Source organism: Galeopterus variegatus, unplaced genomic scaffold (assembly GCF_000696425.1).
Source record: "Galeopterus variegatus unplaced genomic scaffold, G_variegatus-3.0.2 Scaffold766, whole genome shotgun sequence".
NCBI lineage: Eukaryota > Metazoa > Chordata > Mammalia > Dermoptera > Cynocephalidae > Galeopterus > Galeopterus variegatus.
This window is the reverse complement of record NW_007726877.1, coordinates 328,973-342,338: the sequence shown is the minus strand read 5'-3', so window position 1 is coordinate 342,338 and position 13,366 is coordinate 328,973. Positions and strand designations below refer to the sequence as shown.

The 13,366-nt window shown below is 37.8% G+C and overlaps 1 protein-coding gene across 1 annotated transcript in view; it reads right to left on the bottom strand.

Moving 5' to 3' along the window:
• Positions 1-5,657: 5,657 nt before the first annotated feature.
• The window catches only part of DCUN1D1 (DCN1, defective in cullin neddylation 1, domain containing 1), a 20,388-nt gene continuing 12,679 nt past the window's right edge, over positions 5,658-13,366 (bottom strand). The window contains exons 4-6 of the mRNA XM_008572236.1: positions 9,134-9,216; positions 8,796-8,892; positions 5,658-7,341 (exon numbers count right to left, since the gene is read on the bottom strand). Coding sequence (XP_008570458.1) covers positions 7,262-7,341; positions 8,796-8,892; positions 9,134-9,216 — 260 coding nt within the window. The 3' untranslated portion in view covers positions 5,658-7,261. The remainder of the gene's footprint in view (positions 7,342-8,795; positions 8,893-9,133; positions 9,217-13,366) is intronic.

Below are 13,366 nucleotides of genomic sequence, written 5' to 3'. Positions count from 1 at the left end.
TGGACACAAGTCGCATTGTATTTTTAAGTTAGAGACTGTTGATACAATAGCTTCTTATATCACACTTCATTAACTTTCAAAATATTTTCTATTCAGAATACCTTTTTTGTTAAGTACATCAAAATTTCACCTTAAACTTGAAATTACACGGAAGTTTAAAACTTAAACAATCACTGCTTTTTCAAATAAATGAATTCCAAGTTGAGGTGTGGGGTGTGGGGACCCACAAGTTAAGAAATTTAAAAAGATACACAGGTACTTCAAAAAGTTCATGGAAAACTAGAATTAAAAGATGATAATCTTTTCATGAACTTTTTGAAGACCCTGCGTATATTAATATATTTGAATCCTGACTTGAATTAGGGGGAAAAAAACAAACACACACAAACATGAGACAATTTGGATACTTACTGGATAGTTACTAACATTACCAAATTGTTAACATTTAAGTGCAGTGATAGAATTGTGGTTATATTTAAGTCCTTATCTTTTAGACATACATACTGAAATATTTACAGTATATTAATATATTTGAATCCTGACTTGAATTAGGGGAAAAAAAAACACACACACACAAACATGAGACAATTTGGATACTTACTGGATAGTTACTAACATTACCAAATTGTTAACATTTAAGTGCAATGATAGAATTGTGGTTATATTTAAGTCCTTATCTTTTAGACATACATACTGAAATATTTACAAATGAAATGACTTGTTATCTGGAACATACTTCAAAATAAATTGGGGTTCATGGGCCAGCCCGGTGGCGCACTGCTACAGTGCGCCACTTGGGAGCGCGGCGGCGTTCCCGCCGAGGGTTCGGATCCCACATACAGACCGGCTGCTCACTGGCTGAGCGAGGTGCGAGCGCAACACTGAGGGTTGCGATCCCGTTGCCCGTCACGAAAAAAGACAAAAAGGAAAAAAATAAAAAATAAAAAAATAAATTGGGGTTCAAAAGATGGGTGACATATAGATAAATCAAAACTGGCCATGAATTCACCAAGTTAAAATGGGCTCATTATATTTCCATTATAAATAAAAAAGCATTCACTCCAATGTCTACTAAGTGTAAAAGCACAGGTAGCTATAACAACTACATAGTATCAACTAAATTCTTATAAATTTAAAGCATCACTAACACCCAAAGTTATCTCAAAAGTAAAAGCTCTGGGAAACTTCATAATGAGACTGTTACTGCACATTAATTTGTGCAGTTTTTTTTTTCTTTTTTGCAGCTGGCCGGTATGGGGCTCTAAACCCTTGACCTTGGTGTTACAACATCACGCTCTAACCGAGCTATCCGGTCAGCCCAGCGCAAAGTTTTCATTGCTACCACCAGTCACAGGCTAAATGGGTAGCTACACCAACCATCATACACATAACAGAGGCAAAGCAGCAGCCATCAGCACCACTCCCCACCAGAGATCACTAGGGGTACTGGAACACCCTTTGGAAGTGTAACAACTATCCCCGCTGGCTACAGAAAATACCACCTCCAAGTAAGTACCTGTTTATTGTAACTAATTTTACAGCAATTCCTCAGTGCACCTGAAACTCACCCAAATTGCACAGCTAGCAGACACGAGTTAGGTTAGGTATAATACGTACACTTAAATACATACCCACCAGAATGGCTAAAGTAAAAAATGACAATAACAAGTATTGGCAAGGATGTAGAGAAACTGAAACCCTCATGCATTGTGGTAGAAATATTTCTAAATGGTATAGACACTTTGGAAAGTTTTAAATTTTTTTTTTAAGTTAAATATAAATGTATCACACAACTCAACAATTCCAGTGCTAGCAATCTACTCTAGATTGATAACATGTCCACACAAAGACATATATGTGAATGTTCATAGCATCATCAGTCATAATAAAAAAATGTAGACAAGCCAAATGCCTATCAACTGGTGAATGGATAAACAAACAAGGGTAGTATATCCAAACAGTGGAACACTATTCAGCAACTCAAGAAACTAAATACAAGTATATGCTACAACAAGGATGAATGAACCTCAAAAACATTATACTAAGTAAAAAATACTAGATGCAGAAGACTACAAATCATATGATTCTGCTTATGTGAAATTTCTAGAAAAAAAATTTATACAGAAACCAAATCAGTGTAGCTGCCTAAGGCTAGGGGTAGGAGCGGGAATTAACTGCAAAAAAGCACAAGGCAGAGGGAGGGAGGTTTCGGTGATGGGACACAATAATCAACTACATTGTATATTGACAAAATAAAAATAATAAATAAATAAATAAAAATAAAAAATAAAAAAGCACAAGGCAGCTTTTTAAGCTGATAGGAATGTTGTAACACTAAATTGTGATGATGACTAAACACCCTATAAATTTACTAAAACTACTGAATTATACATTTATAATTGGTGAATTTTATGGTGCATATATTACACCTCAATAAAGTTTTGCTTTGGTTTTTTTTTTTTTTTTTTTAAGTATCATTACAATGCAGTCTTAGGAATGATTATTTTAAAGCTCTGGCTGACAGTCCATTCATTTCAAATAATTTCAATACAATGAATCCAGGCCGGCCCGTGGCTCACTCGGTAGAGTGCAGTGCTGATAACACCAAGGCCACGGGTTCGGATCCTATATAGGGATGGCCGGTTTGCTCGCTGGCTGAGCGTGGTGCTGACAACACCAAGTCAAGGGTAGAGATCCCCTTACCGGTCATCTTTTTTAAAAAAAAAAAAAAAAGATCTGCTTTCTTTCACTAAACTATTAGAACTGTTAAAATGCCACTTCACCCCACTACACTCAGCTTCTCTTATCAACATTGTGCTATGTGTGCAGTGTAAACGGTACGACTTCTCTAGAGGACATTCTGGCAGTATAGACGAAACATTGAAATGCACATGAGTCTCTGCCCAGCCATTTCCTCTCTAGCAATGATTCCTGCGGAAATGACTAAGAAAGGCCTGTGGTAGTTTCCATCCCAACTCTTCAGCAAATACCCAGGAGGGAGGATGACATCCGTGATTCGGCTGAAGCATAGCGAGTCACAACCTGGGGATCCAATGCTGTGGGTCCTCACGAGCTGCCACATAAACAACAACCCCACGGCAAGTACAGCAGGGCACCAGCGCACCACCAACTGTGACACCACAAGCCCGCAGGAGCACGGGGCAGAGATGGTGCGTCCTGCTAAGCCCTGGCACATCCACGAAGTGACCTCGCCTTTCACAAGCCTACAAATGGCTCGAAGTCGCTCATTATGGAACCTGAAGCATGCGAACTTTTCTATTTTCAAAGCCACCACCAGAACAGCCCAGTCGTAACATTCACACATCACCAAACTCCCTTCCCGTTTGCGCAAAGGATATACGTGGCCGGCAAAAAGCGCTCAGGAGGCTGCGGGCAGTCTCGGGGTAAACCCTACAAGCGCTAAACCCTCTCTGAGACTCAGGAACCCTAGAGCTCATTCCCCAGTCCTCGGGGCTGTGCAAGAGGAGGGGGATGGGCAGGCCTTCGGCCTCACCCCTCCCCCACGACAGACAGAGTCATTTGCAAACTTGCAAGACCAGACAGGGGGCCGGAAAACTCCAGTGCTGGAGAATTCTTCCCCTTCTTAAAGGAACAGAGTGACTCCAGCTGGGACCAAAGACCACTTTCCCCAGGGGAGTTTTCTTCCATTCACTTCCTGGGCTAAGCAGGCACAACCCTCATCCCAGGCTGGGAGGAGAAGCCCGCAATAGGCTGGGGAGCTCAGAAGGTTCAGCGTCACCTCCTGGGACGTGGGAAGGAACACTCTATCCAGTGGAGAGTAGGGGTCTTGATGGCGATGGGGTCCCAGCCAACAGTTCAGGACTTCTCTTAAAATTTGTGATTTGGGGCATCGTGATACGGTGTTTTGTTCATGGTTTTGCCCTCAAATCCTTCCCAACAGAGTTTCCATTCTCCACTTTTACAGATGCCTCAGGTGAGGCCCAGAGAAGCCCTGAGACTTGACCAAATTGCCCAGCTCCGCATGGCAGCACAGACATGGGTGTCCATCTGTGTTCAGCCGGACCTTTCTCCTTGATTGCACTGAGGGGAGGAACTGGCATGAAAAGGACACTTTGAGAGGACAGGAAACCCCCAGCACCAGGGCCTGGGGAATCGCGCGGGTGGTTGGGCCCCACTGAGCTAGGTCTTGCAAAGCAAGGTCTCTCCTGTCATCACTCACAACAGGTCCAAAGGAAAAGGCTCACTTGTGCTAACCACTCAGACATTTCCTTTCCTTGTTCCAAGCACAGGACAAGGTCCACTAACAGAGAGCCGCAGGGAAGGTGGGGCAATTCAGGAGCAGAGGAGAATTCTTCAAGCTGTGTCTTCTCCCTAAGTGAAATAAGTCAGGCAGAGAAACAGAAATACCACGTTCTCACTTTTTTGTGGGAGCTAAAAATAAATAAATAAATACACAAACAAATGGGGGGTGGAGAAGAAGACACATCACAATTCCTTGAACTTGTTAAGACAAGCAAACAGATATGACACTGATGAAGGGGGCAAATGGAGGGGGGAGGGAGGATTCAGTAAAGGGACATAAAAATCAACTACATTGTATATTGATAAAATAAAAATAAATTTTTTAAAAAAGGATAAACCTGGGCTGGCCCCGTGGTGCACTCAGGAGACTGCGGCGCTCGGAGCGCAGCGACGCTCCTGCCGCGGGTTCGGATCCTATATAGGAATGGCCGGTGCACTCATGTGTGTGTGTTTCTCTGACAATCTCTCTCTGAGACACATACGCACGCACTCTCTCTCGCACACACACACAGCCATATTTGTAAGCATTTTTTTAGTACAAAATATTCCCTGTAACCAGACATTTATCTGCAGAATAAACATACCACATTAAATCAGTCTTCTCTTTTCAGCCCTGGTAAGTTTCTTTTAATTTTAAGATGCCATCATAGTGAACAACCTTAACTTTTACGCTACATAATTATACTCGATGCTTTATGTATTTTGTTTATAATTACATAGTAATTATAAATGTTTAGTACCAAACTGATGACAAACACTATTTTGTTGAAAAGGTCTTGCATTTAAAAAGAAAAATATGTAAAACCCAAGGCACTAGGCCATGAACCCATATCAGACTTTTATGAAAAAGTTTATATTGGGGGAAAAAAAAAAAGCTAAAGGGATCTCATTTCAAAACACAGCATACTTGAATTAATCAATCTGAAAACAATACCATAATTCAAAATCTTTAAGACAGGAAACAAAACAGTACATATATATATATATATATCAGCTAAAGGGATCTCATTTCAAAACACAGCATACTTGAATTAATCAATCTGAAAACAATACCATAACTCAAAATCTTTAAGACAGGAAACAAAACAGTACATATATATATATATATATCTTTTTTAAATTTTTCATAATTGAAGTTCCTCTTTATATTTACAAAAATGAAATCAAGAAATACTAAAAGCAGCAGGATTCTTCTTCTCTTTTCTTTTAATAACCAATTCTAGTAACCTGAATAGAAACTTCCAAATTTTCTTTTCTTCTGGTAGAACTGCATTCTTGAATTAAAGTTATGATTGGAATATTAACATAATATCTAAGGGGAAAGCTTTCTGGTTGATTTTAAAGTAATGCAAATAAAAAGCAATTTTAACATGTCATTGTTTCTTAAAATCATTTCCACATTTGCATAAAATATACTGCTATTCTGAAGTACATTCGTTTTTTAATATCAACACTAGACCTCAGAGAGTGCCTGAATATACCAAGCGAAGTCTATTCCTCTTAAAGACCACAGTCATCCAACATTTGAAGTTTTACATTTTTAACCTGCCTTACAGAAATGTTTAAGAAAGCAATAAATCCTTCTTCACATGTCAGTAAGTGAACAGAGAAATGAAGCATTTTCAGCATGAAAGCAGTTCATGGGTCTTGTAATAATAATAATAATAATAATAAGACATACAAGACAGCCCTTTGCTTTGATGTGAAAACTGAGCAAATTTGAATGAAACAAAACAGTAAAGAGACTAAATAATTTATGAAAATAGAAGCCAGATTGGTATTTTGCACCAAATGTATGCTTGTTTGAAAATCTTTGCTCCTGAAGTAAGTATTTGGCAACCACAGTGATTAGCAGTTAAAACAATTTCAACAAAATAAGAAGACATCAGAAATGGACTATTTGTCTGAAAAAGTAGTACCTATATTATGAAGATTGAACTTCATGGCTCATCACAACCATTTTCAAAATTTAATTCCTACTATATCTTCTTATAAATTAAGAGAATTTCATTTGTGTTCCATAGTACGATGACCAAGAAAACAAACAAACAAAAAAACCCAAAAAATAAACCCTCATGCCTAAATTTAGATTGTATTGTGTAGCAATCCAAAACATTCAAAACAAATTAAATAGTTTAACTTATTCAACAGGCATATAAGCATTTCAAAAGCATAATGAAATCCAATTATGTAGTGCATAATGTAGACAGGAGGGGAAATCTAACATTATGCAGACATTTTCTAAATAAAAGCTCCCTGTAGGACAACTATATATAAACACGGGTTAGATAAGTGCAGACTAGTTCTGTGGAACCTTTTTTGAAATCAAGAGTCTGAAACACAATACATTTTTCTGGTAGGCACCAAGTTATCCTAAAAATTTTTCACGTTGGTTATTTTGACATTTCTTTCATCAGATACTCTACTCATGTCAACAATACATGTGATTTGCCAGAAAAAAAAATCCCCCCAAACAAAAACACCATTCCAGATCCGGTACACTTAAGTATATCACTCTCATTGGAAGTGCTATCAGCAAAGTCTTTGCAACTAGCCCAAAGCGTATATTTAAGAAGTTTTTATAAATTGTTTGTGATGTTCATATGTTTAATTCTTATGCCAAACTGTTTTCTGATGAAGACAGCATTGTGCTTTATGCAAGAATGGAAACCTCAAAATAATCACCATAAAGCTTATGGGTGAATAAACTAGGATGGTCCACAGAGATAAGATGAAATCCACAACGTTGGAATTATAAATGTTTAGAGCGGCCCAGACTAGAAGACAAGCCCAAACCACCATTAGAAGAATGAAATATGATATGGTCCAAGATGTATCCTTAAAAGTTTTGTCTCAACCCTCAGTCTGAATTGTGAGGATTGATCTTCAGTTCAGTCCAGCCAGCAGAAATTGACTGTGCAATTTTCCGTTGTATTTATTGTACAGACTATGTACATTCTAGAAGGTTCCTTTAGTGCTACACTGTTGTACTTTTTGTCCCAGCAATTTGAGGGCGTGCAAATTCCACAAAGTCATCAATTAGAACAGGCCATGCTCCTGGGGAAAAGGAAAAATATGGGAGAAAGGGCAGGAAAAAAAGGCAGAAATAAGGCTAATATTTTAATAGAATCCTTTGTTTTTTTAATACCTTCCTCATAAGAGTTAAAGTAGATCAATCTTATCTATTCCCACAGGTCTTTCAAAACTCGAGCTTTTTAGAATTACTATACAAAATATTCCTTGCATTCCCTCTGTTTTATTATTCCAAGATTTGTTTGTTCCTTGAGTGATAAAAGTAACTCTGTGGCAATCAACCAATAATATTACGGTTTTCCAAAGGCCATCAAAGTCAGGCAATGGAAGTAGTTTGGTCAAAACTGGCAGCCTAAGGGATGGCCATGATATGATGGCATGCTGCTGGCACTGAAAGCACAGTATGGGGGAACAAGTTTTCAAACATTTTGTGGCAATCTTACAAAGGAAATTAATAGCAAATGTTAAACACCATCCTATCATGACAGTAAATTACTAAAAGATTTAAAATTGCATGTATGCATGCCTCTACCACATCCACATTTCAACCTCCAAATCAGGAAGTTCTTCAGTTTTGCGTAAAACCTAACAGAAAGCACAATTACTAGACATACTCAGGATTAAACATTTCTCACTTTTTAGTGAAGACTATAAATGACAATAAAAACAGAAGAAATAACATCCCTGGTTAGTTTAAATGGTTTCAGGACACTTCTAAAGATGCCAGAGTCACAGGGAATTTTTCAAAGTATACTTCTATCTGTTCAACAACCTCAAAAATGCATCCTGCTAGTTCTCAAGGGGAACTAAGAACATATGTGTGAAGAATTCAACGTAAATCACTGCCACTCACAGAAAAACATATCCTGGTAATGGATGGTAGCATCATCGTTATACATACATGAAGAAATAGCAGAAAAGTATTCAATCAGTAAATATTTATTGAACGCCAAAAGTACTATACTAGGCAGCTGGAGTACATTTCAAATTAGACAAAGTTACTGAACTTAAAAAGTCTACGGGACTGGCCTATTGGTTAGAGCATGGTGCTGATAACACCAAGGTCCAGGGTTCAATCCCTGCACCAGCCAATTTTTTTAAATAAAAATAAATTTTAAAGTTCACAATCAAGCTTACACACAAGACTAATAACAATAAGAAAATTCATACACATAAGTATAAAAGTACATTAAGAAGAGAATAGGTTCCTAAAGTAAACTGAAAATCCAAAAAATGGATGAAAATTACTCATGCCTTTCTGGAAGACATGAACACTGAGTTGGAATTTATATAAACTGAAAAAAATAAAATTGGTAAAGAGGACGAAGGCATTCAGAAGAGCATAAATAAAAGCTCCGAAGAGGGAAATCCAACTCCAAGAAAAACTGGAGTGGATAAGAAGTTCACGAGCATGTAATAAAAAGAGACAAGAAGGCAGGTTTAAAAAAAAAAACTGGTAAGGCAAAAATTTTCATTACCTTCTTCATCATAATTAGACATGTCATCTGCAATCATCGTACTGAAGTCTAAAAGAAGATTCCAAGTATCTTTTGGTATTGATCGTTTATGATGTTCCTATTTTAAAAAACAAAAATGAAAAACATTCAAATCACTAAAAAGAGTTGGAAAAAAACAGTTCAGACAATGCTAAATACAAGAATGCCAAACAACTGTGTAATAAAATTCTGATGGTCAAATTTCTCATTCTATGTCCATTCTGAGATGAACTAGTCATGCTTCAAAATACATTAATTTATCTTTAAACACAGCAGAATTTTAGAGAAAACATACAGAACTGCAGAAAACATAAACTTACCAACAAAAATTTATTCCATAAGTCTAAGAATTTAAATCTTCCATTAAGCACTAAGTTCCAGTAGGCAATGGCCATTTCTAGATCTGTAACATTAAAAATAAATTATGTATTTCAATGCTATGAATATTTGTCCCTGTAAAAAAAACAGGTAAGACCAAAGAAATCCTAAAAAACAAAAAAGTTTTTATCCTGAATACTTATGTATTAGAAATTTCCTATAGAAATAAGTCCAAGGTTGGTATCTTGTCTCCTACCAATGAATGAATGGTCCCTTCAGGGCCTTCAGGGTAAAAATGATACCACTTACCTCACAGGGATGTTCTCAAGTTTAAATTCAGATAATGTAGTTAAGCATATTTGACTAGCTCATTAAGTATTCAAGTGTTAGTACATGTACACCAGGGTTTTTCAACCTTGGCACTTTTGACAGTTTGGGCCAGATAATTCTTCGTTGTATAGGGTTTACACCAGGGTTTTTCAACCTTGGCACTTTTGACAGTTTGGGCCAGATAATTCTTCGTTGTAAGGGGCTCCTATGCATTGTACGAAATTTAGCAGCATCTCTGACCTCTACTCACTAGATGCCAGTAGCAGCTTCATGCCACCCCCAGTGTGGCAAGCAAAAATGTCCCCAGATATTGCCAAAGGTCTCTTGTGGGGCAAAATTGCCCCCAGTTGAGAATCACTGATGTAAAGGTTGGAATGTAAAGGAATACACTACTCACAATCCTACCTAATCTTATGCTCTTATTTGTTGAATGACTGGACCTTGACCACGAGGAGATCATTAGGAATATAGATTTAAAAATTAAAATTAATAATAAACTAAGATTTTTTTAAAGTTTGCTGAAGACCACATAGATGGCTTTTTAATTGGCCACATAGATGGCTTTTTAATTGGACATGGAGCAGAGAAAGATAAAGCAGCAACATTGCCATATGACAAAAACTACCTGTCATATGAAAGAGAGGAAGAACTATGATCTCTTTCAAGGACCTAAAGTAGTTGTGAAGTATCTAGCTTTTATAAATAAATTTTCATCTCCAGGACAAGAAACATTACATGCCCGGTAACCTAAAGTCCTTTTAGATGTGATCTTAAAACTGCTCCTAAAAATCTGATGAAGCATGAGAGACCAGGGAAGGCAAAGAGGGCAAGTGCTGCCCCAATTTTTAAAAACAATAAAAAGAAGTAAACTTAATGCTGATTCAATAAACAAGTTAAAAATAGTAATTGCTAGAAACCTGAAAGAAATAAATTAAAAATAGTAATTGCTAGAAACCTGCAAGGGTTAAGAATAAGTCATATAAAACCACTCTCTCCTCTATGAAAATTCTTAGACTGGTAGAAGAGGGAGGTGTTCAGTATCTCCCTAATGATATAGAGATTTTTCTATTATATCAAGAGAACTTGAAACTAATGAATAGCTAACTGATTAAGCAACCATTTCCCCAAGTGTTAATTAGGAGAATAAGGCCAAGCTGGGGGGAAGTCCCTCCAGGAACATTACTATTCTGTTGATAATCCCATTCTATTCACAACCTCATCAGTGACTTGAGCAAAGATATACTAAAGCATGCTTATCATACTTCCAGAAAACACAAGGCAGAGGGATGGACGATATTACTAACACAATAAAGCAGCCTCATCATTTTTGCCAGTCTCCCTTCTGAAGGACACTACCCTCATAGAAACTCAATCTAGTGCTCACTTTGGCAGCACATATTCTAAAATTGGAATGATACGGGCCGACCCGTGGCTCACTTGGGAGAGTGTGGTGCTGATAACAACAAGGCCACAGATTTGGATCTCATATAGGGATGGCCGGTTAGATCACTGGGTGAGTGTGGTGCTGACAACACCAAGCCAAGGGTTAAGATCCCTTTACCAGTCATCTTTAAAAAAAAAAAAAAAAAATTGGAACAATACAGAGAAGATTAGCATGGCCCCTGTGCAAGGATGATACGCAAATTCGTGAAGCATTCTATATTTGAAAAAAAAAAAACTCATTCAACAAGTGACAGAAACAACTTTTATCAGAACTCCATTTAAATTTTGAGGCCAGTTAATTTCATCTATCATTACTCAAAATGCAGATACCCTGGTTATCTTCTAACTCTCATCCCTATCTCCATCACTGATTTTTTTTTTTCCTGATTTTATTATCCCTGTTTTCCCTCCTTCCTGACCCTACTATACTTCTGGAATGTCCATTACAACACAACTGACTTCACCGTATCTTGAATTTCTTCATAGACCGCTCCTTCAACCTCTCTGTGCTACCTGAAGCCTGGCTCTATCCAAAAGACACTAACTTCTGGCATTACTCAAGTGGCAGCTGCTAATTATCCCTACTACAGGAGCATGGACAACTTTCTTAGATCACCATCACCACGTCCAAATCATTGTTCTACCATCATGGAAGCACCCATCTGCTCTATGAAACACATATCAGCTGGCTCTATCACTTTATCCTCCTCATCTCTATCATCCCATTTAAACCCACCACATTCACCAATGTCTTTGGCCCTTGGTTCACAGTTCCTCTTGACCTCAAGTTCTGCCATTGTCCTGAAGGTCTTCAATGTCCATGTGAAAAGTCATACAAACACTGTAGCCTATTAGGATTGTACTCACCTCTACTTTAGTACAAAACCAACCATATCTTAAACTTTAATTTCTGTATCACCCAAACTGTTCTGACTCTTAAGCTTTAAACTTCAACATCTCACACATACTCTTTACCACTGCAGTTCTCTTTCTATTCCCACTATATCTGTTCTTCAATTTCATCAAGATCTGGTTCCCCTCATGCTCTTTACTTTGGTCATACCCTTCCCATAATCCTTATAACTTTTCCTTTGTCTATCTTTCAAATACAACTGCTCTGCAAAATTCGAATCCTGGATGAATACAATCTTCAATCTTCCAGGGAAATATATGATTTCAACACTGGCACCATCAAATCAATAACCTACAACTTTAGCAAGGCTCTCCATTGTTTTACCTATTAAAATGGCCACCCCTTCAATTTCTCTCAGCAGATTTTTCCAATTTTCTTAACTCCCTATTCCACTTTCCTAAGCAGATAACCTCACCTCCTACCTCAAAGAAAAATACATAGGCTATAAGGCAGAAAATCTCCCATCTTCACTGGACCTTGAAGAGGTTCGAGTATAGGAACTACATATCCTCACATTAGCAGACTGAAACACACAGTAGGCATTCAGAAACTGCTGAAAGAATGAACTTGCCATGGTTTCACAAACAAATATACTTACCTTTGACTCTATTATCATCACCTTCCTTTAAACTCAATGAAAAAGGTGCCTCTTCCTCCTCCTATCTAAGGATAAGCCCCTTACACCTTTATTCTGGATCCAATGCCATCCTGCCGCTTCAAGGAATCTTACCTATTGACTAACTTTCCTCTCTCTCTACACCTTCAACTTTGCCCTATCCTCTGGCTTTTTGCACTCCACAAAGAAACATGCTCAGGTTATCACCTATTTTTTTAAAAATCTTTCTTGGATCTCTTATCCCCTTTACTAGCTACCCTCTTTTTCATTCCCTTCACAGATAATCTTGAAATAGCACATGGAGTCTTCTACTTTTATACATAATTTGTTCCTGAAAACATGTTAAAAGTCAAATTCAGATCCCCATGTTTTAAGAGAACTGAAAAATATGACATTAATTCCTAATCGCACTTCCTTTTTAGTCTTTGCAGTCTTTAAAGCTCTATACCCAATATTCCTTTCAGGTTGTTCAATTCTGTTCTTTTCTTTACCAACTCAACATACAATAGTTTAGATTAAATGTTCAATTAAGACTAAAGATGTGCTGTTATTAGCATGCCTAATTCACTTCAAAGGCATTAAATTTAAGAAAACTAAGCTTATTACTAGTGTTGGCATTTTTTTCCTTTTCAACTAACTTTTATAAAATAAGGATGACAAACAATGAAATATTCAAAAAACTACAAACCATGAGACCTAAAAATGCCCATTGGTCAACTGATACACTAAAATAGGAATCTGACAAGAGTAAGAGTATACGTGTACAGTGTTTGAAAGTTCAGGGCCGGCCCGGTGGCGCACTGGATGGTGCGCCGCTTGGGAAGCGCGGCGGCGCTCCCGTCCGAGGGTTCGGATCCCACATACAGACCGGCTCCCGCTCACTGGCTGAGCGAGGCGTGGGAGCAACACTGAGGCTTGCAATCCCGTTGCCGG